We start from the raw sequence: 27,735 nt of genomic DNA, 5'->3' as shown, positions 1-27,735 counted from the left end.
TTCCAATCTCAAAGCCTTGCTAAGTGGAGATTTTGCGGAGTCTAAAGACCACAGACTTAGAAGCAGATCACTTGCTAGCAATGTTATCTAATTTCTCTAAACTCCAATTTTCCCATGTGCAGAGAGCAAAATACCAGTATTATGCAGTTGCTGAAAAGTGTATTAGATTATTTATATAGCTTACTCAGCATATGGTTAGTCTTCAGCAAAGAAATACCACTATTATTAGGAAGAACAAACCCACTGCTTCCGGAGGATTGTTAGACCCTGATGCCTTCATTGATTGACCTCCAAGCAGATATTTGGAATACAGAAGGTTCTTATATATATCAATACTGTACCCTGAAAGACTGCCTCACAATGAGAATCTGAAGCTCCAGACTGGAAAAATATCTTCATTACCCACCCAAATGGAAGCTTATTTCCTATTTATGTATACAGCCAGTATGTACAACGAATTTGGGTCAGAAGTGATGAACCTCCCTGGTTCTATGGTAGGATTTCTTAACCTCTGCACAATTATTATTTTGGACTAGATTAATCTTTGTTGTGGGGTGCCATCGTATGCCTTCTAGGATGTTACCATCATTCTTAGTCTCTACTTACTAGATGCCAGTCTTTCTCCCAGTGTGGCAACCAAAATGTCTCTGTACATTACCAAGTGTTCCTTGAACAAAACCACCCCAGTGAGAACCATTACTGTATGACAATGTGTCATATCACTTATGAGAGTTCAATTACAATGCTCTGATTGCACTAACTTTAATATTTTTATTGTATATAAGCAAAAGCTTTTACTTAGACAATGCATCAAAGTCCTTTTTGGTTACTAGTGATTGAGTTCCTACCAGGTGCTACACTTTTGCTATGTGCTTTCTTATTTTATCTGCACATCTCTCTACATGGAACACTATATGGCAGTACTATTTTATGGATAAGGAAATAGCTTCAGAAAGGTTAGATGTGAAGCTGTTTTAGGCAAAACACAAAGCCAATATCTGGCAAAGCTGGGATGTGAATCCAGATTTTTCTTACTTCAAAGCTTTCCCCCCCATAGGTTGCATTGTCTCTTTCAGTATTATTGGACTTTTTGTTTATGGTAAGGTTTGTTTTTGGCATTAGGTTCAGAGGCTTATTGGCATCTATGAGCAGTTAGGTAGCTGTAGAGCCCAGAGCCCAGAGATTAACTGTCCTGTACTTGATTTGAGAAGGTCCTGTACTTCACCTTTTACTCTCATTTATTTGAATCAGATATGAAAAACATCTTTATCATCAAAACCACACGCATTCCCTAAACAGTTTTGCCCCAGATTCCATTGTAGAAATGAGAAACTGAAGACGGTCCTTGCCTCAGAGCAGTATTTAGTTTGGCTAGGGAAATAAGATGAACACATATGAAACAACTGGAAATACACTGGAGTAGTAGCTATAAAGAATTGTCTAAATAAAGGGAAAGACCAATATAAGTCACAGCAGACTTAGAATGTTTCATAGAGGAGTTCTGGTAAGAAGCAGAGTTAAAAACAATGGGAACACAGTTCTGGAAATTGATTATTGGTAACAGTATACTCCTAAATTCCCATTGTGAGTTAGGAGGTGAGATGAATATTGAGGAGCATCTTCTTTTCTATTGCTGGATGATATTCCATTGGACAACTCTTAAGAATACAGGGAACAAGACCACTGCCCACATTTGATGACCCCTCTTCTAATTCAGGATTTCTGCTCATTTCTAACCAACTATAACCAAAGGACAGATAGCCACATAGAAGAGCTAGAGAAATGACATTCACTTCACACAGAAAACAGGTTTCCAGCTCATATGGAATCCCAGATTCTTAGAACTGGAGGTCATCTGGACCCACCAATTCACTTTACATATGAAGAAAACAATGCTCCTCATAGGAAAAGAATTGCCCATGAACACATGGATGGTAAGAAGTCATCTGCATGTTCCACCCTTCCATGAAATGAAAACCATGGTCATTACATGGAGATGACCTCTTGAATATTACCATATATTCTTACTACATATGTACCAACTGCTAAGTTCCTACTCAATTTCCAAGTGTCCCATTTATAGGGAAAGAACCAAGCTTGAACCTGAGCCATAGACTGACAGAATGTGAAGACCATGTTCGGAATCTCAGTGATAAGAAAGACATATCCTTGACAAGGCATTTTGAAAGTATATAAGGAATTTAAAAGGAGAATCATCTTGAGTATAACATTCAACTATATAATGAGTTCAAAATCCTATGTGTGATCTCGCTGATAAGTGGATGATGACACATAATGGAGGGTGGGAGGGGGACAAGAATGGAGGAAGGAGGAACTGTATAGAGGGAAAAGAGGGGTAGAGGGGAAGGAAAAACAACAGAATGAATCAAACACCATTACCCTATGTAAATGTATGATTACACAAATGGTATGCCTCTACTTTATGTACAGAGAAACAAGATGTATCCCATTTGTTTACAATAAAAATAAAACAAAATAAAATCCTACGTGTAATCAACATACTTTCAAACACTAGATGGCAGCAAATAGGTGTCTAGGTGTCTGGTCAGTTAACCAGGAGACTGAAAACGAAATGAAACTATATGCAGATTGGGCCAAAGTTGCTTGAGAAAAGTGTAAGTTTCCAAAAGCATTAACGTCTTGCATGCTTTCAAATAGGTTCTAAGAAGTAATGGTTCTCCTTGTGTGTTTAATCAGGGATCCTCTTAACACATAGTGGTAGGGTACTGAAAATTATTAGTGATGAACTGCTGCAGCTTTGATTTATACAGTTGCTGCATCCTGGACAGATCGTGCAATATGGTATGAATTTCCATAATATTTTCTCTGACCATCAGAGGAAAGTAATAAAAAAAAAGGATAGGGAACGGGCAGGTGTGAACAGACAGGTTTGAGAGGTGACTTTGCAGGAGATGACATCAGAATCACAGGACAGAAAAGAACACTAACAAAAGCTGGTTGTGAATATTGGCAACAAGAGATATTTGGAGAGTATTAGAATGAGCTCTTCTTTAATGGTCTTGAGAATCCATCTGGTCCTGGACTTTTCTTTGTTGGTAGGCTTTTGATGACTTCTTCTATTTCATTGCTTAAAATTGATTTATTTAAATTGTGTATGTCCTCCTCATTCGCTTTGGGTGGATCATATATCTCTGGAAACCTGTTGATGTCTTCAAGATTTTCTGTTTTGTTGGTGTATAGATTTTCAAAATAGCATCTAATTATGTTTTGTATTTCAATAGTGTCTGTCGTGATATTTCCTTTTTCATCACAAATTTTAGTAATTTGAGTTTTCTGTCTCTTTGTTAGAGTGGCTAAGCGTTTATCAATTTTGTTTATTTTTTCAAAGAACCAATTTTTTATTTTGTCAATTTTTTTATTGTTTCTTTTGTTTCAATTTCATGGATTTCAGCTCTGATTTTAACTATTTCCTATCTTCTACTACTTTTGGTGTTGATCTATTCTTCTTTTTCTAGGGTTTTGAACTGTAATGTTAGGTCATTTATTTATTGACTTTTTCTTCTTTTATTGAATGCCCTCCATGCAATGAATTTTCCTCTTAGTACTGCTTTCATAGTGTCCCAGAGATTTTGATGTTATATCTTTGTTCTTGTTTACCTCTAAGAATTTTTTATTTCCCCGCTGATGTCTTCTGTTATCCATGCATCATTTAATAGCATATTATTTAATCTCCAGGTGTTGGAGTAGTTTCCATTTTTTATTTTGCCATTGATTTCTAATTTCATTCCATTATGATCTGATAGAATGCAAGGTAGTATCTCTATCTTTTTGTGTTTGCTAAGAGTAGCTTTGTGGCATAACATATGGTCTATTTTAGAGAAGGATCCATATGCTGCTGAGAAGAAAGTGTATTCTCTCATTGATGGATGGAATATTCTATATATGTCTGTTAAGCCTAAATTATCAGTTGTTGTTATTGAGATCTATGATTTCTCAGATAATTGAAATAAAGCAAAGTAGAACATAATGTAATCACCCATAGGATCCAAATATTATCTACTTTATTTTCTTTGGTACTGACCATGAAAGATGATCCATTAGGGAATGTGAAGAAAATATTAAAACTTTTATTTTTATATGTTGTTTATCTAAAATAGGAAAGAGATGAAAGTTCCTAATATTGAACATATAAAGTCATACAAGCCTTCACTAAGCCTGTGTGACTGAGTCACATGTCGCATTTGCTATGAGAGAATTCTGCAAGAAGATCAGGGTTGCTATAGGTCCGGGGCTGCTAATAGAGCCTTTATGTATCTCTTCACATGACATGTTAGAGCATTTTTAAACAGGTTTCATTCTGCTCCTTTAATGGATAGATTATACTGATGTTATGTTGGTTTAACTAATCATGCCGTAACAAAAAAGTGGTTTAAAAAGTTTCATCTAAAGAAATCTTATATCCAAGGTAAAACTAATAAGGCGAGCCCACATTAACAATGAGAAAAAGGCTGAGCTGAAACTTTTCTCAACACTCAAACAAGTGCTGCTGGAGTTAGATCCAAGTCTGTTAAGTAACTGCTTCGAAAATGGGAAATTACCCCAAAGATTATTTGAAATAAACACCTATTTCTATTAAGGATGAACCTCTAAGTTATTGTGACACTCTTTCAGATATAAGGTAGAGTTAGCCATTCAAACCAAATATTAAAATAAACAAAATAAAATCAATTTTCAAATTGTTCTTTCATAAACTGTTAAATGAGGATTCCCCCTGAAAGACGTAATGCGCTAAAACACATTTAAGAAGTATTTCGTTCCATAAACATTAAAATTATTATATTTAAAAATATTGCTCAGCTCTTTTTCAAGACTTCAAAATTTATATTTTTATAGGTTTTATAATGAACCACATATATTAGAACACTGTGCATTTATATAACTTATAAAGATGTAAATGCACACTGTTAGCGTGTGCTCAGAGACTATTTTGCTAATGAATATAGAATTCAAATTTTAGTGACTTACAACTAAGCATATACTTCTAAGACAAATGAGTAAAATGAGGCCAGGGACTTAGAGACTGTCAGTGTCACCAATATTAATTCATTTTCTATTGCTTAAGAAAATATCTGAGCCTGGGTAAAATTTAGCTCACAGTTTGGAGGTTCAAGAGCATGGCACTGGTTTCTGCTTGTGTCTGATGAGGGCAGATATGGTGTCACAGTGTTAGAAGTGTATATGAAAGCCATCCTGTGAAGCCAGAGCAACTGAGGGGTTAGGGTTGCTCTTCCTTTAAAAAGCCATTTTCTCAGGAAACAATTAGGTTCCTACCAGAGCTACATCAATCCTTTCTAAGAGCAAAGCTCCCAATGACATAATAAACTTTCACTAAGCCCAATGTCTTAAAGTTTCTGCCATTTCTTAATACTGCCACATTGGGGACCATGAGGAAATATGAACACTTGGGGACAAATATATTCAATCCATAGCATCACTATGGAGTATAGATTCTTAGGTTTCACGCACGTGTGTGTGGTACTGGCGATTGAACCCAGGGGTGCTATACCATTAAACTTCATCCCCCAATCCTTTTTAAAATTTTGAGACAGGTCTCACTAAGTTTCCCAGGCTGACCTCAAACTTGCAATCTCCCTACTGTACCCTCCTAAGTTGCTGGGACTATAGGTATCTATAGGTATATGCTATGGTGTCTAGCTCAGATTCCCAAATTTTAATTTAAACACTCTTTTTTTTTTTTTTTTTTTTTTTAAACACTCTTTTTTTCATTCTACTCTGCTTCCACATCTTTCTCAGGTTTAACTGACTGGGTAGGAATGCAAATCTAAGACACAGATCTGGGCTCCTTATCCTCTAACAATTCTCTGAACACCTCCCCCCTTAAAGGATTGCTCTATTGGAAGCACAAAGATACAAGAGGCATTGAAGAGGCATCTACCCATTAAATAAAATGCAACTATATGTACAGGAAGGGCTCTAAGAGCAGAAAGATGGTATAGGATGAGTTAAGCACTTGGAATTAAGTCTTTTCAGATAAAGCAAGAGAATTCCTAAAAATGAATTCACTGTTTTGAACTATATAGAGAATGAGGAATGGCTCAAAAATAAAAGGTGGGTGTGGATATGGAGAAAGTAGTCCGAAATTTTAGGAACGATGCAAGGACAGAGGGGCCTGATGCTTTTTTTTTTTTTTTTTTTTTTTTTTTTTTAACATGTTAGCTCTCTTTTCTCCGTAGAACTTTGCTGAGAGGCTGTAATCAAGAGTCTGTATGAACTCTGCTAGGGAAGTTACATGCCCTTCCTACTGGTCAGTGCTTAGGAAAGGTGGTCCAGAGATTCAGGCTCACCTGAGCCAGATTCAGGTGGGATACTTGCTGAGTATTCTGGACTCCACCCGGACCTACTGTATTAAGCTTTCTGGGACAGGGTTTAATTGATTTATAAACTTTTTAGGAGTCAATTCTTGGGCAGAATGTGGTGTTTGCTTACTGGAAAAGGAGAAAAGACGCTATCAGAGTTTCCCCTACTGCCCTTAGGTTGTTAAAGACTTGCATTTAAAAGGATATATTACATTCATGGTATGAGCTTTGGTAAGATGTAAGAAAACTTCTGGCTTATAACAGAAATTGAACACTAGAACTGGACACATTTAAGGAGAAATTACAAATCTTCATTTTGAAAAGGACAGCTTGTTTGGGGTCTTTGAAGATGTGCCTTTGCTTATATGGGGTGGAGGGCAAAGTATTGGGAAAGAATCAGCATTTACTACATAGAACTAAGTTCCAGAAAACAGCCATTTAATGCTCAAGGTAACCATGAAAGGCAGTTGGTATTATGTACATTTTATAGACATGGAATAAGTGAGACTGAGAGGTTAAACATCTAATGTACATTCATTCAACTAGGAAGAGAGAGAGGTGGGGTTTGAACCAGATTTCTGAAATTCACAACCAGTGTACTTTCAACTGCGAAGGACTACTATTGCTCTGGTTCTAAAATCACAGTACCAGTGGTAAACAGATGAGGAAAAAAAGTGAAAGTATAGATGACTTAGTACCCTTGAAGTTGTAGGTCAACAAACAGGAAATATTCACTTGATTTGAGCTAGAACACAAAGTTCCTGTCTAAGGGGAAATTTTATAGATAGTCAACAGCAACAAGTATTCAGGTCAGCTGTTAAATTTCACATTTTCCAAGGACAGAGAAGGCTTAATATCTCCCTAGAGCAATGGCCCTGCACTGATTTGAGAAGCACTATCTCTCAATTAGGAACCACTGCTGTCACTGCCTACGTCAACCGAGATTTCCTGGGTGGTCTCTCAGCAGGCTGTGATTATTGATGTAATTTTATTTATGGGCTCTGACAGGTCTTAGCTCAGAGGTTGAGTGTACCTATCAGCTATATTACATTTTTTTTTTGCATGCTCATGATGAAAATTCACAAGCAGAATATGCCTTTTTTCTTCTCTATTTGTATTGTTGCTTTTTGATGAATAAACAAACCTGGGATTTAGATCCAGACAGGGATGATAGAAAGAGCTGAGATTTTAGGGCACCCTGAGTTTGAATCCTTGCCTATTTGATTTCAGAAAATCTTCTCCTGGGGCCTGGGGTTGTGGCTCAGTGGCAGAGTACTTGCCTGGTACATGTGAGGCACTGGGTTGGATCCTCAGCACCACATTAAAAAAAAAAGGTATTATGTCCATCTACAACTAAAAAGTATTTAAAAAAGAAAGAAAGAAAGAAAGAAAATCTTCTCCTGCAGTTCTAGTTTCTTCAATTCAGTAAAATCAGATGGTAACAGTAAACTTACTGAATTATTATGAGATAAACTTTTAAAAGTGACCCCTTAATAAATGTTTGTAATTTCTTACCCAGGTAATTTGGCTACCACAATCCACACGCTAAATGTTTTAGTCAGCTTTTTTGCTTCTGTGACACCACAAAAATAATTTTAGAGGAGGAAACGTTTGTCTGGGAGCTCATGGTTTCAGTCGTCTCAGTGTATAGATGCCTGGCTCCATTGCTCTGGGCCCAAGCTGTGGAAGAACATCATGGCAGAAGGGTGTGGTGAAGGAAAGTGGCTCATGACATGGCCACTAGGAAGAAGAGAGAAACTCCCCTCACCATGTACAAAATATATATCCAAAAGGCATGTACCCCCAGCAACCAACTTCCTCTAGCCACACCCTACTTTCCTACAGTTACCACCCAGTTAATCCCTATCAAGAGATTAAAACATTGATTACCTTAAGGCTCTCATAACCCAATCTTTACATCTCTAAGGTTTCCTGCACAGTCTCATTTATGTGCTTTTGGAGGACACAAAATATCTAAACCATAACAATAAAGTTGATTTTAACATATTTGTTAAACAAGACCTAATGTCTCTTGGTACTGCCATCTGTCAGGTATGGTGCTGACACTTTTCGATGCAATGTCTTGTTCAATGCTCATAACAAGTAAGTGTATGAGATGTCGGCTGACTGTAAATCCTCAATGAAAATGAGAAAACTTGGGCCCAGAGATGAGAAGCACCCTCCACAGAAGTCCTGCTTCAAACTCATATTTTCCATCTGTTTCTAATGCTGCTTCATATTGTTCTAGAAGATTTTGACATCAAGATGATGTAAAGGGGCACTGTAGCACAGTGCGTAGAGTCAGGGTGCTTGAGGCAGACTGCCTGGGTTTGAACTAGGGATCCACACTGCTTTGGGCAGGTCACTTCTCCTTTCTGCCTCAGTTTCCACTTCTCTTAACTAGCAAAAACAGTGCCTACCTCAAAGGCTTGTTATGAGAACTGCTATTTAAAATATGTAAAATACTTAAAGAGTAGCACACAGTACTACTATGTAAATACTATAATGATGATCAAATATTTTCAAGTGGTAGGTCTAATGATTAATATCTTAACACTGGAACTGAGTACAATTTGTATTTTCCTGCTCTTTTTGATGATTACAAAACTTCCTTATAATTCTATATCAATAACAACTTTGTTAGTGTTTTATGAATTAAAACATCTCCTTTTCCTCTTAATGCAGTAACTCAGTATGGCCTCTCTGGGATGTGACCAGTGCTAAAACTCACTTTAGGTCAATGAAATCATAGGGTAACAAAAAGAGAAGAAATAAAGACATGGTCTTTAAAATTAAGCATATATCAGACCAGAGACTCCATATAACTCCCAGCTACATTGCCAGAGTGTCAACCCCACCACACAGACTATAATTTTGAAATTCACATGGTAGTTGCTTTATCAGTTTTATTTTTCAAGGCCAAAACTCAAGTTCAGGATATGAAAATCTGGAAGTTCAGATTTTCTATAGTTGTCACAGATACCATAATACAAAATCTAGTACTTTATCTTCATCTATTTGGTATAGGTAGTGGGATATGTGTAATATTTTACTTAATTCTTACCAGGTTCTCATTTTGAGTTTTCCTCTGGCCCCACAAATCTTGGGGTTTATCATGTGGAATTTGAAAGCTGTGTAGGTGCATAGTTATACAACAAAGTAGCAGCTGCGGGTCTTCCTTTACAAATTATCTTAAATAAAAATAAAAACAATTGAATCATGCCCACTAAATATTTTAAGATGAAGTTCACTTATTGAAGTTAAAATGGTGTCTTTTTCATTGTATTTTTTGACTAATTTTCTTAAACCAGAAGTTTAATTCAAGAGTGAGGCAAATATACTTGCAGGTTTAGTATCACATTAAAATAAAATACTTCTACTGGGACATAACACTGATATTGAGTTGAGAGCACAAGTCTCACTAAATGAAATAGCTTTTCCTTTTTAATAAAAGATTCTATTGATATTCTGAATTGATAATATTGGTCTGTAAAAAAAATGCTGAAGAAACAGTTATGGAAGAGATGAAATGCGGAAATAGGCAGAAATGGAGTTGCAGAGTGTGGAATGAAGGCAGTTGGACGTATCACTGTGAGAAGTATGTTCTCTCACTTCTTTTTCTAGCATTCACTCTAGTCTACCCCAGAGAGAAGCCCATCTCTTGGCCCACTTTGGGGCCCCAGCCTGCTCCTTTCAACCTCACGCCCCAGAGCAGGCTGCAATGCACTGAAGTTTCTTGTTTAATTTCCAACACAACACATGGTATCCATTTAGAATTCAGCCCAGCCTTGAAAACCTGGAGGTTCCCTAAACTCCTTGGGACTTGCAAGATGCTGGGAAGAAGGCAAAGATTAGAGATGTGTTGGGTAAAGTTTGAAGGTAACGTAGGACCAAATAACTACAAAATAAATAGAGCCTTTGCCTCTGGTGAGAACTCTTAGCAGAGTATGCACACCCTGGGGTTTTATTTATTTATTTATTTTTTATTTTGGCATCTAATCACTGGAAGGTCAAGTCTTGTCGACATTCTTTAAGTCTTCCAGAATCATCCTAGGGGTGATTCTTTTCACTAGTGTGCAGACTGCAGGCAAACTCATCACCATTATCTTTCTCCCTATTCAGCAATTTCATTTTCTTTCCAGTGGGGCCCCCATGGAGTAGATTTAAATGGTTATGTCTACTTTATCCTAATGAAGACCTAAAACCCTTCAGACTTTCATGGTATCTGGAGTTTATAACTCTAAAATGACAGTGGCTATTTGCATTCCTGAATTTGTAAGGTTTGGAAAATTGCTCAAGATAAAAGCTGTGTTAAGTGCTTGTTTGGGGGATCCAGTTCAGAGTTCCAAAAGGGCAGCTGAGTGTTTCAGAGAGACTTCCATGTGCTGAATATTATTGTCACATGCACTAATGTCACAGGTTTTATTTCAACTGTCAGTAGCACTGGATGTAATTACAAAGTAATAAAACTTATAATTTTAACCTTTATCCCAGTACTCATAGATTTAAATATTGTTATCTGTAAAAGTGAGTACTGTGGGAAATTTTAAATAAATTCCAGTGGTGCTGTTACTCCTCAGAGGATTTAAAAAAAATTCTTCTTTTGGAATTATCTTTGGAGTTAAATTAATTCATGTGTATAAAGACACTGCTTATCCAGAGTGCAAAATAAAGCCACATAGAGAATAAATCTTATTTTTTAGTCTCAACCAATTTAAATTAATAATACAGTGAAAGATTTTGGAGCAAATAGATTATCTGGAACTGGCTGATACTAGCATATTTCCCTGTCTTTACTTGAAAATCCCCCAGGCAACTGCAGATAACTGGGGTAGTGAATATAATGTAAGAATTCTCAAATATCTTTTAGTGAATTTGTGTACCTTTTTACAAGACTTTGAATTACAATGCAGTCTAAGGAGTACAAGAGTCCTGTATAGATTGTGAGCACTTCAGATTCAGGGGCCATATCTTCTTTCTTTTCCAATCCCAGGCAATTTTTCTGTCCAACCCCCAGGAATTATTTCTTAAGATAATTTATCTGAAGATAATTTTATGCTTATATTAAGGTTCTTAATACATAGTTCAGTGCATTGGTAGGTTGAAAGTTGCAACCAATTTCTAAATTTCTCTTCTAATTGATATCTGCATTTCTTAAAGGAAAGGACTCTGGTTTCTTCCCTAGATGACTGATTTATCACCAATATAATTGGTTATTCAGAATATTTTCAGTTCTCCAACTTGTCACATTGTTTTATGACAGCCAAAACAAATCCTTGTATTGGGCTACTTAATTTTCAAAATATTGCAGAAACCAGCCCACTCTATGCACAGGAGCATGCTTTTTAGATTTAATTATTTTTAACTGGTTCTGATAAATCTTCTCACTGCCTTAATTATCCTGGCTATTTTTTTGTGTATAAGGACACTGCTTATCCAGAGTGCAAAATAAGTCCAGGGAATAGATGACAATTTTCCAGATGTCTGTTGCCAAGAGTCCTTCAAAGGGAATCAGCCTTTTTAGCTTTGCTTCCTCTTTAGTGGGGTATATGGCTTCTGCATTACTTTGCAAATAGCAAGTGCCTTGTCCAGTTATGAGCTGCATAGCATCATTTTTGTCAGTGGCAGACTACATATGGTGGTAGTATTTAGCCATCCTAGTTTCTGTGAGTACACTCTATGATGTTCTCACAAAGACCAAAACGTCTAACAATGCATTTCTCAGAATGCACCCCATTGTTAAACAATGCATGATGCAATCTTATTACTTTGAAACTTTCCTCTTCTTAAATATTTATCTTTGACTATTAGTTTTCCCCCCCCAGATTCACTAATTAATCACTGTTTAAGTTGGTCATTGGTATTATTTAAAAAATATTTTGTATTCCGTTTAACTAGTACCTCTTTAAAAAGAAACATTCTGAAGGATCTCAGATGTTGGGTTGGGTGTATTTATATACTTTCCCCTGTGTTAATGAAATAGTAGTGATGTGCTTGCTACACCACATATTTTCAGAACTGAATAGAAAAAGGAAGGAAACTAACATTCATGATGGAAATTTTCATACATTTATCCTTGGTAGCTTTATCCTTGTCTACAGATGAGCAGTTAAAGATTTGGAGGTTAAGTAACTTGTCCAAAATCCCACAGCTGGTACACAGCAGTTCAGAACCAAAGACACATCTGCTGATGCAGAGTCTGGGTTCTCTTGTTAGGCTGCCGAGAAGGCTCTTCCTTCGTGTTTCAAGTAATTCCTTTCAGATGAGAAAAATATTAGGAAACTCAGTTGGGTTTATCATTACCATTTAAGAAAGAAGAAATATCAGTCAGTTTAAAAGACAGGAAATTAAGGGCTAAAGGTATTGTGGGTTGTCACAGTTCATAGAGGATGTTACAAAATAAGCAAAGTCAGAGACAATACAAATCTGCAGGCAGTTTGCAAATAAGCTGCCAGTCAGGCACAGGAAATCCTATTTCTATTTCTCCCCCTCCTCTTCATGCTGTACTACTACTGCTACTAGTTGTTGTTGTTATTATTATTATCATACATTTTACAGAACAAGGGAGGTGGGTCAGAGAAGGATACTGAAATTCCAACTTTCTGATATTAACAGATAAGAGTGAAGAATCTGTTTTGAGGCTTGGGGTAAAGAGATGGACAGGGCTGTAGGAAAACACAGGAATAGACATAAACATGGGAGGACAAATTATTTTCCGGTTAATCTTCTGCAACTCATACTTAAATACACATATACACATATTCACACTCCTCACCCTGCTTACCACATCCTCCTTCACTCTAGAAAATAATGCAAAAGTCTGCTTACATGCCAGAGATTCCCTGCTACCCTGTGTAACCATTTGGAGTAATCAATAATTTCCTTTTCTGGGAGTAAACCTTGGAATTATGATTTACAGATTACTTATAAGGAACTTGCACATCTTTGTCACTCCTCATCCATGGGAAGGGAGAATACCAATATAAATATTCCCATTTTGACTATTAAAACAAGCAGGCATCAAGTGGCACATGACCTAATGGTGGAGCAGTTACCTCAGACCAGGCTCTCTAACTATGCTCTTTTTACTTCTTTATATATCTTGGTTCTGGAAATTTCTGGTCTTTAATTTTTTTTTCAAATTTATTTGAAGGAAATTTTATACCTAGTATAAAGTGCAAACCTAAGTTTATATTTCAATGACTTGACAAAAGCATATAGTGTCCCCAATTCCCCAACTAAGACATAGAATGCGGTGTTCTTTAGTTTATGGTAGCATAAAACCTAGAACCACTGGACAAGTCTGTTAAAAGAGAAAGCAAGCCACATTCAAGGAAATGAAACTTTACAATGGCACCTGATATCTCAGTAAGGTCCTATTGCCAGGAAAGAGAGGGGAAAGGCAAGCTTTCCTGAACTTGTTTTTTCTGGAGATTTTTTTCACATTTCCATCAAGTTGGCACACTTCTCTACTCTGCGTTTAACTTTTTTGTAACACTCCTAGGAACATGTGAAAATGAAATAAAATCATCAGATTTTCCCTACATCTTTACTTTGGCCTTTAATTTCATTGTTTTATTAATATCATACAGCAAAGCTCTTATTGCAATTGGCTAATCAGTCTTATTCATTTTGAAGGACTGTAATTCTGCCTTAAACTTTGCACAGTGAAACTCAAGGTTTTCTTCTTGTATGCTTCTCAACCATAATGTTATAATTACATTGTTTTCTCAGCAGCATCACCTACATACTATAATTATAGTCAAAGCTAAGGCTATGTTTAAAATGTACTAAAGCTGATGGAATTGTTTCATTTTAAGCAATTCATTTACCTCCTCTGTTGGAAACAGAAAAGCATAGTAAGAAGAGTCATCATTATAATATGATCCTTCTGAACAACAATTTCAGATAATAAAAAGTCAAAAAAGAAAATAAAACCTCAAAACCAAAAAAGCCAATATGAGAAAATATTTGAGATGAAATATTTGACAAAACATGACTCCTAAAATCAAGGGTAAGTAAGATCATGGAGGCTTAGGGATGCCCTTGCTTGATCTGCCTTGTTGTAGGACAAGACCAAACACCTCAAGTCAGTTTGCAGCATTAACATCATGGCAACATTTTCTATCTAGGTTCATAGCCTAAAGGCTCATCACTCATTCAAGCATGGAGAATGTTTATTTTGCAGAACCATTCATTTCTTTAAGACATGTTTTATATGTACCCTCTATAGCCAGGCATTCTTCTGGGTGCTAAATATACAGTGAAGAGCAAAGTAGAAATTCCTGTCTCTATTCAACTTAATTCTAATGTACTGTGCACCTGTCTTTGCCTTATTTAACTGGGTGAACAAAAAAAACCCTCTTTTTTATTATGGATGATGTAGATTCAGCCATACTAGGTGGCAAACTAAAACCTCACCCAGTCAGTTATCAGTGGAAACCCACTGTTTTCTTGATACTTGAGAATGCATCTGTCTGGCAAAGACAAGAATGGAGAATGAATGGGGTATCTTGGGTTCAGTTCACTGTGTTCATTGTAATCAGCTATGAGATCATTTGCCAACCCTCTGGCATTGTTAGGAGCAGAGGCACAATTCATTTCCAGCACACCTGTCCCTTGTTTCCCAAATCCTCTGGTTTGAAATGTTTAATAAAACCTTGACATTCTTCAACTTACCTTGTTCCAGGAAACTTAGGTGCAGGAAGAAAAAGGATAGCACTGTAAGAAACCTATGTATGATTTGGTGTAGGGTGAGCCATGTCTAGGTGCATGTCTCTTGGTGCTTATATTTTAGGAATTATTCCTAAGAGTCTAATTTCTTGTTTTCAGAGTAGGCCGATGTAGGAACCAATGCCAATGAGCAGGTGTGTATGGTGCAAATGATGCTCTCCTTGGTTCTCAGACATACAAGAGCTGAGCCTAGGCCTCAAAGAAATCAATCAGCAACACTAAGAGAACAGAATAGTCCTTGAAAAGAAATTCTTGTCATTTTGCTTATCATTTTGATTTCATTTTATCAATGAGAGCTTGAATGACTATGCTACCTGTACTGCTCTCAGTCTTGAAGGCCCTAACCTGGGATGGTAGGGCAGAGGGATGTGGAGAAGAGGCAGGCTGAGTAGCTTGGGTAAGGGCAGGGAGGCCATATTTACAATGTCCTCTGTGGGCTTGCAAATGCAAGCCTTAAAGTTATGGTCTCGAAGGCAATCAGAAGCAAACAAAAGTCTACATGAAGAAAACTGTAGCTAACTGATTCTCTCCTTTCTTTTTGGTTTGGGATGAAGCCTTTTGTTCATTTCTGAACGGATGAAAAGCAAACCCAAGGGGGCAGAATATAAATGCCCCATGGCCAGGAAGTCTTGGAACCTCTAGGGGCTACAGCAGTGTTTGCTGTTACCTGATTCTAGTTCTTAGAAATCTCTCACACCAATAGGGCCTGTGTGCAAGCAGATACCACAAGCCAGATAGTGGCAACAACATCCTCAGACCAGGTGAGCTCCCATGTGACCTAGAGCCAGAGCTGCAAATTCAAGCTAAATCATTTACTTTTCCTTGACACTTGAAAACAAATCCGTCTTTCAACGTCAGCCCTTCAGGACCACACCCTTCAGCACAACCCTTTCAATGACTAGTAGCTAAAACTCACACATGTTCTGCTTTTCCCACAGGAACTCTCTGAACTGTGTTCACATAAGGTCCTTTCCACTTTTCTGAGACATAACTGGTCACTAGTAAGGCTAATATTGTGGGTTCCACTGTGAATGTGAGTTGTATTTACTTCAGAATGGGGGTTGAGACCATCTGTTCATGAGGAATTCTATTTTTATTATAGAATTCATAAACACAAACCAACATGATTTAATTAACTCCTATGTATTTATCACCCAGCTTTAAAAATTACCAAGAATTTAATAACTTTGTTTTGTGTATTTCCCCTATCTAGGTTTTGAAATCATGTACTTTTACTCATAGCTAGCTAGACATGTATCTCTAAAAGCTATGAACTCTTTTCTTTTCTTAAAATTTGTTCTTTTTAGTTATACATGACAGTAGAGTATATTTTGACATTTATACAAACACAGAGTACATCTTATTCTAATTAGTATCCCATTCTTGTGGTTGTACATGATGTGGAGATTCACTGTGGTGTATTTATTATATGTAAATAGGAAAGTTAAGTCAGATTCATTCCACTGTCTTTCCTATTCCTCTTCTCTCCCTTCCCTTCATTCTTCTTTGTCTGATCTACTGAACTTGTATTCGTCTTCCTGCCCCCTTGTTGTGTGTTACTGTTCACACATCAGAGAGAACATTCAACCTTTGGTTTTATTTTCTTAGCACAATAGTCTCCAGATTTATCCATTTACTGGCAAAAGTCATAAAGTCATTATTTTTTTTATGGCTTAGCAATATTCCATTGTGCATGTATACTACATTTTCGTTATCCATTCATCTGTTGAAGGGCACCTAGGTTGGTTCCATAGTTTAGCTATTGTGAACTATGCTGCTATAAACAATGATGCGGATGCATATTGTAGTATGCTGATTTCAACTACTTTGGGTATATACTGAAGAGTGGGATAACTGGGTCAAATGGTGGTTCCATTCCAAGTTTTCTAAGGAATCTCCATACTGCTTTCCATAGAGGTTGCACCAATTTGCAGTCACCAGCAATGTATGAATATACCCTTTTCCCCACATCTTCACCAATACTTATTGTTTGAACTCTCTCATTTTTAAAAATAAATATCCAGTCTGTGCTCAAATTTTCAAAATTATTTCAAAAAACATCTTTTGCCAGTTCATTTGTTTGAATCAGAATACAAACAAGTTCACACAATATCCCTTAAGCCTGTTTAAATCCATGAAGTCTCCCTGTCTCTTCTTTTTTTTTTTTTTTTTTTTTTTTTATGAGATGGGTTTCACTATGTTGCCTAGGTTGGTCTCAAACTCCTGAACTCAAGTGATCTTTCTGTTTAGTCTCCTGAGTAACTGGGATTACAGTGCCCAGCTTCTTTTTATTATATCATTTTTTGGAGGGGGGTTATTATTGAAGAAACCAGATAATTTCCTTCAGGTTATTGCATTCTTAAAGATTCATTTAAAATGTTCTTCTCTCCCTCTTATTTCTTATAAATTGGCAGTTTGATCTATTGGTTTAATTTGATTCAGTCCAAATTTCATGGGCAAAACTATCAGGAGTGGTACAGTGAACTCTTGTGAAAGGACACCCAATGTCATGTGATAAGTCAGATCTGAGTTCAAAATGCTACCAATTGATTCACCACAAGAGAGTATACCTAAGGATTTTATCATTCACTGATCATCTTCCCTAAATCTATTTTTGCCATTAGGGGTTGTAAAATGGTGATTTTTAAAATCCTTCCTTTCCTTCTGCATTTATTAACTAGACTATAGCTACTTAAAACTTATTTAATCAACTATTTATTTGCCCTGAAATACAATTCATGAAAAAATTCAAGGTAATAGTTTATTTTCCTTGATGTAGCAATTTTTAGAATAAAGAGTAGACACCCTAGTAACCCACCAAAAGAGACAATTTTTAAATTAAACCATGGATGAATACTCTCGATGTTTTGGGGGACTGAAATTATGGGACTAGAAATGAATAAGTCATTTTCTTTTTTTTTCTTTTTTCAGAAGAAAAACACGTTGTTATCTTGATAACCTTTCCCCTTTCATTTCTCTGTTCTATCATCCTAATGTTTGATCAAGTCCTTCTATAAGAATGGCTGTAGGCAAGATAAGAGACTAGATGATATCTAAAAATCCCTATGTAGGTCCTCTGGGGAAACTATTGTGGATATTCAATGAAGGATATGCTCATCCTCAGGGAGGTGACAATAAACCCACTCTGAATGTTTGGACACATGTGTCTCACATGCTGACCTATCTGTGCCCATACCACTGAGCACAGTTGTGCAAGAATCCTGATCACCAGCAGCCCATGTTCCTCTGAACCCTAGTGTTCATTGAGGTAGTAATAAGTAAGCACTTGAAAAGAAGTTACCCACCTATTGACAGGAAGGATTGATGTACTTTTCCTTTTCTTGGATATTCATAATGCACAAAAACAAATTAGAGCTGCTCAAAAGTTCTTCAATACAGAAGTCCACTTAGCTTTGCCTATCCCAGTGCTTCCCAAGCACTAGAAGAAAGGCTAAATGTATTAAAGGCTTAATTCTTGAAAAATCACTTATAGAGGGGATTTCTCCCTGAGTACATATATGGAGTGGGTTAATTGTAGTCCCCAAAGATAGGTTCAAATCCTAAATTTTGGTACCTGTAAATGTGACTTTAATCAGAAAAGAAGTCTTTGCAGATATAATTAAGGTAAAGATCTTAAGATGAGATCATCCTGGATTAGGGTAAACTCTAATTCAGTGGCAGGTGTCCTTATAAGACAAAGAAAGACACAGTTACTCAAGGAAAAGCTTAAGTGAAGACAGGCCAAGACTGGAATGATGTATCTGTAAACCAAGGGTCACTGAAGCTGCCATGTAACAAGGTCTCCCTGGAGCCTCCAGGAGGAACCAGTTCTGATGACACCTTGGTATTGGACTTCTGAGCTCTAGATGTATGACAGAATAAATTTCTCTTGTTCGACCACTAAGACCTATGGTGATTTGTCACAGCAGTCATAGGAAACAAATAAAATATGCCTGAGCAGCATCAGTGGAGATCAATTTAGAACGTCTGAGGTAGAGCTCTGACAACGGTATTTGCTGAAAATACCCTTTACCCACCAAGAATCACCACTTTAGGATCTCTGGTTCTTTAAGAGTGAGCAGTCTTTCTATGCTAACAACCCCCTAGGAGTTTAGGCCCTTCCTGTGGCTTTTGACTGACCAACAAAGTCCCTTGGGGCCTCCCTCTTTCTCTCTCTTTTATTTTTTCCAGAGAAAGTAGTACCAATGAAAATATTTTTGGATCATCCCTTGAGAGGTACATAAGAAATGGTTACTTATTATAGATAGTGATGATATTCAAGGTCATGCAAGCATAAAGAGGTAATTATGGGCTCACAGAAGAGAAAGACAGAAAAATCAGCCTCCAGAGGCCTCTTCCTGCATTCCCTCTTGGTTTGGGGACCTCCTGTCTTAGGCTCTGGCTATCTGAATTATGGCCAGCCTGTCAGGCCTCCCCTTTGAAGGCTCCCTGCTTCTCTACCTGTAAAGGGAGGAGATCCAGATGAAGGTGTGCAAGGCAGAGAAAAGAAAGCAGTGCTTATTAAAAGAGGGTATTTTGTGCTACAAAATATAAGTTTTACATTTTTGTGGAAATAAATGGCAACTAAAAGACATTCATAACATTAAAATTTTATTTTTAATCACATTTTTTTCCACACTAGGTTATACCAGTATTTTCTGGGATCTATAAGACTTATTTCCTTGAGAGATATACTACTTAAGTACAAGATTCACTATTCTAGATGTCTTTCCTATCCTGCCAGGATGAGTTTCAGTTTATCTATTTCGAATTTTCTAATTAAGGATTCTCAACTGGTAAAATATATGCAAATAATAAAAAAGCAAAACAAAAAAAAACAACACTCCCAAATCTGAAACATTTCTGGTCTGAGGTCCAGTTTTCCAAACTCTGGTTTAAATAATTGTTCACCTAAAGGAAAAAAATAAAACCAAAAAGCAGGAGTAACTTGTCTTGTTCCATGTACTGTGAAGTACATGCAAATTAATTTCCCATAAATCATATGTATTTAAAAGCCCTTTGAAAGATATATACTTCTTTTCTAAGTGAAAAGTTATTTATTCATGCCTTGAGTTATTTTTGGTTTAAATACATATTATTTCCAAATCCATATAATTGCCTTAAGGCACATTATTATTTTATTTACTCTTTAATGGTACACATGTTGGAATTCTTTGTGAAAGCCATAAATGTTTTTTAATGAATGTGATGTATATTCTGCTTTCTCAATATACAGATTAATTTATATTAAAGTCAGGATACTCCTCTATAAGATTTAAGGATTTTCTTCAGGGAACAACTGTACTTTATCTGAAAAAATTTTTCACAGAAGTAGGAGCTGTGTGGACAAAGGGTCTTTCTAGAATGACAGACACAGGTGTCCTTTCCTAGTGAGAGGCTCCTGTATGCAGAAGCTGAGGTTCTCTTAAGATCATTGATTAGAATTGGTTGTAAAGCTGAGGGATATATCAGATCAACAGGCTGCAGATAAGAACTCAAGGTCACAACCAACTCTGGGATGCTCAACTTTCTAGTCACAAAAAGTATTCACCACCCACTGGGGTCACCCAGGGTAAAAGAATGTTTGTCTTGGATTTAATTCTTGATACATGTGTATTATGCTTTGGCAGAAAAATCATGCTAGCAATTAATATGTAGAATATACACATGTGAACTGGATTTTTTTGAAGGAAGTGATTTATATATATATTTTGCTCATATATTATAATGGACTCATCAAAATAAGTAAGAAAGGCAGGAAGAAAGAGAAAAAGGGAGAAAAAAATAAGTAATTACATATTAATTAAGTAATCTATTGTATATTTAAGTAATTTAAGTATTGTGTAGTCATTTACCATGATGTTGAAATCAACAATGGATGTTGGCATTGTAGATGGCTTTAACAGTCTTCTTTTTTTCCCCAGTAGAATTATTTTTATCTTTTTAATTTTTTTTATTTGTTCTAATTAGTTACACATGACAGTAGAATGTGTTTATGTACTTTGATATACATACATGGGGTATAATTTCTCATTTTTCTGATTGTACCTGTTGTACAATCACATCAGTCATGCAGTCTATATATGTACATAAGGTAATAATGTCTATTTCACTCTACTATCCTTCCTATCCCCTTTTCCCCTCCCCTCCCTTCACTTTCCTCTACCTAAAGTAACTCTATTCTTCCCTACAGTCCATTCTCCTCCTGCTTATTATAAATTAGCATCCACATATAAGAGAAAATATTCAGCCTTTGTTTTTTAGGGAGATTTTAATCATCCTTTTCAAACAACAACAAAAAAATATACTCACTTCTAAGATTGTACCTTTTAGAGGCTGATGCCCACAAACAGATTTCTAACTATTATTATTTGGATTCCAAAAGAAATAGAATACCTGGCTGTATGTTATATGTATACCACCAAAAGGGATCTTCATTCCAGTACAGCCTAAACATATGCACAGAGAGGAACAGGTCTCTTGTAAGTAAGTGGTAAAATAACTACTTACCATTGGTTATGACTCAACAGACTGGTGGGAGTTGATGGAAGATAAAAAAATGTTAAGATCTAATATTTGCCTTACAACACTCCTTATCTCTCTACCATTACATGTGAAAGGAAGGCAGTGTGTAATAACAAGGATGAAGTTAATGGCTGTCATTACTTGTGTATTTCAGGCTGGAAAACTGTCACTTCCCAGTCCATATCTGAGATAAGTGGACACTGCTGTTCACTCATGCACTGTTACCACTATGCATTAACTCTACTTCATTTTGCTTATCTAGGGAGAGATACATAACATTGCTCTGACAATATTTTCCTTACTCTGTAGGTGGGGAATTGAGTGATTCAGGTATGCTGCCTTCTGGGAACCTACATTTCTCCTTGTATAAAATGCTTAGTTTTACCTCCTCCTTCCTGTTTCCAGGAAGCAAGGAAAGGAGATGAATAGTATCCCTAGAATGCTTGGCATCATTTGGAGATTAGTGCCGCATGTGAGTCAGGAGAGCCAACATAAACACTGTTTCCTTAAAAGGGATCACAAGAATCTGTGTTTACTTACTGAATAATTTACCAAATCCTTTATAAACAAGGAGACTGTCAGGAATTCAAAGTCAGCTTCAGTGTCAGAACCAAATGTCAGTACTGCTCTCTCATGCATGTCCAAAGCTCAAGTTCTTTTTAACAAAGAAATGCTGCACATTTACTCTAAGACATGGGACCCGCAAAGACACGCTTCCCTTACGTTGTGCTTCTTTTAGTTGTATTGTAAGCTATTAAGCCCTTAATGGTGAACACATCTGATAAAAAAAGAATGCTTAAAGCTGAGAGAGTCCGTCAGCACTTTTGGGTGCAGTGACTGACCACAGGCAGGAGTATGGCTACTTCCTATTCCCTCAGCAGCTGAAGTGCCAATAGGATGCCATGTGGTGTCCTACAAAGTACTCCAAGGTCAAACTGTGATACCAAATCCATTGACTGGAAGTTAAGGTTCAATGGAAGACTTATGGGAAAGACTGTACGTATTTATACTTAGCAATAGGCAAGAGAAATTTCTACTCCTGTATATATTTATCCCTCCCCTTTATACATGATAGCTGAAGAACACAGAGGAAACTCTGTGATAGCCAAAGATATTGGGGAGAGTCTGACTTCTATTAAGATATTGGGGAGAACCTGACTTATATATATATATATATATATATTTTTGCATTTTTTATGCATGTGCAAAAGTCAACAAGTGTTCATTAAACAAGTGTGCATGTGCCAGATACTTCCCAGGTGCTGTAGTATATAGGATTTATAAGATGTAATCCCTAATATTGTACATAGCACACTTTATTAATGTGGGAAAGAAAGTACATAAGAGTTTGCACTAGGTTGACCCAAATTGGTAATAATTTTATGATTCAAAATAGAATTGTGTAAGGGCAATTTCACAGTGTTTGATCTAACGTATGTTGGAATAAAATGAGAGCCATGAGACAATACAATATACACCACGTACGTTTACATTGGGGCCAGGTACTACCATAATTACTTTGAATATAACTCATACAACAACCTATAAGTAGCTACCATTAGTCTTTCTTCATTAGAAATTAAAACAAAAACAAAATCAAGGCACAGAGAAGTTATGCAATTTAAGCAAGATCAAGCAGGAATTAAGAAAAATAACTAAAGCAGGAGTTAAGAAAAATGACTAAAGCTTCTCCAGAGGCTGTGTTCTTAAAACCCTGAGCTTCTACCTCTCCTTCAGAGGTAGAAAGAAAGGATGATGGAGTTTCCAAGGTGGAAACATGTAACCTCTTGGGAAAACTGGAAAAACTTTGTGAATGAAGTGATATTTCAAACATGCTTAAGGACAGAAGTCATGAAAGATTCTTTCAGACCAGGAGGAAAGAGGAGGCAATTCTGGTTAAGGGAATACAACGCAGGGAATATAAATATAGGGTGTGCCTTGGACACAAAGGAGATAGGCTAGAAAATTGCATATGATCCATGTTCCAGAACTCCTTAAATGCCTGGGACGTGAGTTTATTGGAGAGTTGTTGCTGGTTATTATACAGGGGAATCTCTGGATTAGAGGTAAGTAGGAAAAACTAATCTGAAAGCAGAGAGTAGGGTGGTTTGGAATAAGGAAAAATAGGAGGTAGGGATGAAAATTAGGAAGTTAGGGCAAGAATCTAGGCAAGAATGCACCAGGACCCAAACAAGCAGATGATGTTTAGTATGTTAAAGTTTTGTCTCGTAAATATGTTTTTTATTAAAAAGTGAAAGCCATTTCAATTATAAGGGAGATTGCTTATAGGCTTATAAAAATTTAAGGAATTAATTTGCTGTACTCATCTGATATGATCATTGTTGGGGATTCTGTCAAAACTTTACTCTGGCCTCAGTCATTAGTGTTTTTGTTCAGATGCCTGTTTTCTTAAAACCTCAGATGAATTTATGCATCCAAGGGCAGTAAATGAAATCTTAACATTTTGTCCCAGTTGGATATTCATTTTATTTTTTTAGGTGGAAATGCCACTCATCACAAAATTTACACTTTTATAGTAATATATGAAAAGTAAAAAGGAACAATAGTTTAGGAGAAGGAACTCCCTCCCCAAAAGAAAGATGTGCAATAATATAAAATTTTCTCCCTGTATACTTGATAAAATCTCATGTATTTAACTCAAATGTTCATCATTTTTATTTTAGTTTTTTCCTACCCACAGGATTTTGTTTAAATCTGAGAATTTAAAAAAGCACACATAGGAAAGGTATAAATTATAATTGTGTATTCTCTGCCCATTTTATTTTGAACTCTACATTTTTGTGTAAAATTAGCTTCATAGAACATGAGGCATTTGATGTCAGGACAGTATCTTTCTTCTCAGGATGCAAACCTAAATGTTGGGTACACAGCAGAGAATGCACTTGTGATTTGGTGAAGTGGTACACAGTGACACAGTGAGGTGATGTGAGTACTCGGATCTGTCACATCTGGATGAGGTACTCCCTATTATAGGAGTGGTCACATGTTCAATCAGGTGCCCTATGGTGGGTGCCCATTGACACACACACAGAGGTCACTTTATCCAACCATTCCTAGACAGAAAACAGGTAATGTTTGATAAGGAAAAGTTGAAAGGTAGAGCCTTGTGTGAGGAAGTCAGGGTCTATTTGATTCATCATGTATAAGTGAGGATTAGTCTTCTTACTGATCACAAAGACAGGAAATCATCACATGCCAAATGACTGGTATAGGAAGTTATTCAACACATCCATCATGTCTAGGTATTTCACAGGGCACAATGGTTTGGCTTCTTAGACCCTGTGACCAAAAGCAAAATGACTTGGAGAAATCATATTACTACTTGAGGGAAAAGCAGAGGGCAAGGTATTATTATGTATGTGTGTGGAGGATGATCCCAATGTAAAGCATGTACCGGTAGTAAGACATTCTTAACTGATTCTTCCTCACTTCCCAACAGAAAGTAGCAATAGGTTACATCATCTGTTGAATGAAGGTTTTAGAATATGCTAGCTGGAATAACCCAAATGCAACTACTTCTTTTATATAATCTCTTATTGATAATTAGGGAATAGATTAATATATCAGTTGCATCTAAAACAGGAAGGTTATAAAGAGTTTGTGGTCTGGAAGAAATGACAAATGGATGATATTGTTAAAAATAGCATCAATCCTCATTTTGGATCATCTCCAAGGAAATGACATTTAAATCTCACATTAGAAATTCTTATTCTGCAATTGGTCATAAAATCCAAATTATAGTTTTATGACATTAGAATTATGAACAAAAACAGCAATAGCTGAAAATACAGTTAGATACACTGCCTTCCCTTCATTTGTCACATAGAAGGGACTCTGGCATATATTTCAACTACTGAGAAATCTATCCCTAGAATTTAATTCAACAGGTATCTACTATGACATCAGGAATTTTTAGGCAACATAAGGGATTTAGAAAGAGCATAAGACATGACCATGGACCTAAAGTCAATTAATTCATTCATGTAGCCCACACAATCTGGGAGTTCTATACACAATGCTAACCTACATGCTAAAACATCAGGAGTAAAAGCTATCATGGAACTATGGACACAGTTGCATGGAAACTGTTATAATTTGAATCTGGAATATTCCTGAAGTCTCATGTGTTGGTGAGGCTTTTGGGAAGTGATTGGGTCATGATGGCTCTGAACTTATCAGTGGATTAATTCATTAAGGGATTCATATTTTATGGCATTATTGGGAAATGGAAACAGTAGGCAGTGGGACCTCCTTGAAGGGAACGAATCCTTGGAAGTGTGCCCTTGGGGACTATATCTTGCCTCTGGTCCCTTCTCTCTCTGCTTTCTGGCCATTACCACCTGGGCAGTTTTGCTCCATCAAACCCTCTCATGATATTCTGCCTCACCACAGGTCCAGAATCAATGGAGCCAAGTGACCATGAATAGAAACCTTTGAAACTTTGAGCCAAAATAAAATTTTCCTACTTTAAGTTGGTTTTCTCAGGCATTTTCTCACTTTTGTTGCAGTAGCAGAAAGTTGAAAAACACCAAGGTATACAAGGCAGAAAAACTGGGTCTAGAGAATGTGGGAAAGTTTCCCCAAGAGCTGATACTTGAGTTAAGTCTTGTGGATGAACAGGAGATTGTCAAAGGACAAGAGGGGAATGTGTAGTATCATTTAAAGAAAAGAGAGAGTTTAGATGGCAGAATTTTGAAGTACAAGGCAATTTGGCAAAAGAGACAAGTTTAACCTGCCAATGAAATCATTAGATAAATACTTCAAAATGATAATGATTTTAAAAAGGATTTGTAAAAAGAGGCCTAAATTCAATAAATAATTGTTGACCCACAGTAAATCATTTCTACTTTTTTAACTTCACTAATTTGGTCTCACTTGACCCTGAAGCATAAGCAAAATAGAAAAATAAAGAAATCACCTTGTAAAGAATTTGAAAAATAAATCCCGAAAAAATAGTTTTTCTTGTTTGCCTGTAAAAATTTTATTCAGTTGTCCTTCCAGTTACCAATATCCCAAATAAAATAGAGAAAGGATAGCCATTTGAATTACGCTAATGCATGGAAAATATCACTGAACGCAGCAAAACCACTGAAATTCTTACTTGTCCCCAGGCCTGGATTAACTCTTTGCAGACTTTGAGATGCTCTGCCAAGGGTAGCTGGTGTGACTGAAATGGAAAAGAAGAAAACTATTAGTCATCCCCATAAAAACAAACAAACAAGCTATCTGATGTGACCCTGTTACAACCACATTTTCAAATGATAAAATATGACATGCTCCCTCATATAACCTCCCTTTTTAAAATTAAAATTGCACATATGCACTAAAAAGAACTCATAACAATCTGAGCAAATGGAAACCTTCTTGTCTTCATTACCGCTGGTATAATGCCTAGACACAATAGGGAACAATGAAAAAAAAATGTCCCTCTATATTATTTGAGTCCAGCTTGTGAAAATAAGGAGGAACATAAATTATTTTTAAAACAGTATGAAAAACAATTCAGTCAATAAAGTTTATTTTTAGAAATAATAAAAATAAACATGGTGAGCCATCTGGGAGTAGGAAAGAAATGAGGGGACTTAAAAAGTTGGACAAGAGAGAAATGGAACTTTATAAGGCAAGATGGGTGAAAGTCAGCTACTATAAAAGCAGTTATAATTTGATTGACACTAGTAGTAGGTTACATTAAAAACAGGCAAAAACAGAAAATGATCGATGTGGTTACCATTCCAGCTGGGTTGCTTTGCAAGCATCTCAGCTACAAAAATATGTGACTGTTGCCTGGGCTTGGTGGAGATGTTTCTTTAGGAGTCCCCAAATCAGATCAAGTTACCTATGAGTTATTCTTAGAGGGATAGTGTAGACCAGGCCCACAATAAATACTGAGCTTTACCTCAAAGCCAGTGAAGCTATTTATGTGATATTGTAAAGTATATTTGGTCTTCCTTCTGTTTCCTGACATAAGAGCTGTAAAATCCTTGGAATCTCTAGGGCAGTAAGTGTCCTTTTATATGCTAATGAGTAGACTGTTGACTGGGGCCTTCCTTCCTCAGGATGGGTAGTGGCATAGGAAAAACCAGTGGTAAGGGAATTG

The 27,735-nt window shown here is 36.5% G+C and overlaps 1 protein-coding gene across 3 annotated transcripts in view; it reads right to left on the bottom strand.

Moving 5' to 3' along the window:
• Positions 1–27,735, bottom strand: part of Ghr (growth hormone receptor) — a 265,678-nt gene that overhangs the window by 46,528 nt on the left and 191,415 nt on the right. For all 3 annotated transcript variants that reach the window (XM_047556985.1, XM_047556986.1, XM_047556984.1), the window contains one exon: positions 26,740–26,805. In XM_047556985.1, the coding sequence (XP_047412941.1) occupies positions 26,740–26,805 (66 nt within the window). The remainder of the gene's footprint in view (positions 1–26,739; positions 26,806–27,735) is intronic.

The sequence above is a fragment of the Sciurus carolinensis genome, chromosome 6 (assembly GCF_902686445.1).
Source record: "Sciurus carolinensis chromosome 6, mSciCar1.2, whole genome shotgun sequence".
In the NCBI taxonomy this organism is placed as follows: domain Eukaryota; kingdom Metazoa; phylum Chordata; class Mammalia; order Rodentia; family Sciuridae; genus Sciurus; species Sciurus carolinensis.
This window is presented reverse-complemented; position numbering and strand designations above follow the sequence as displayed.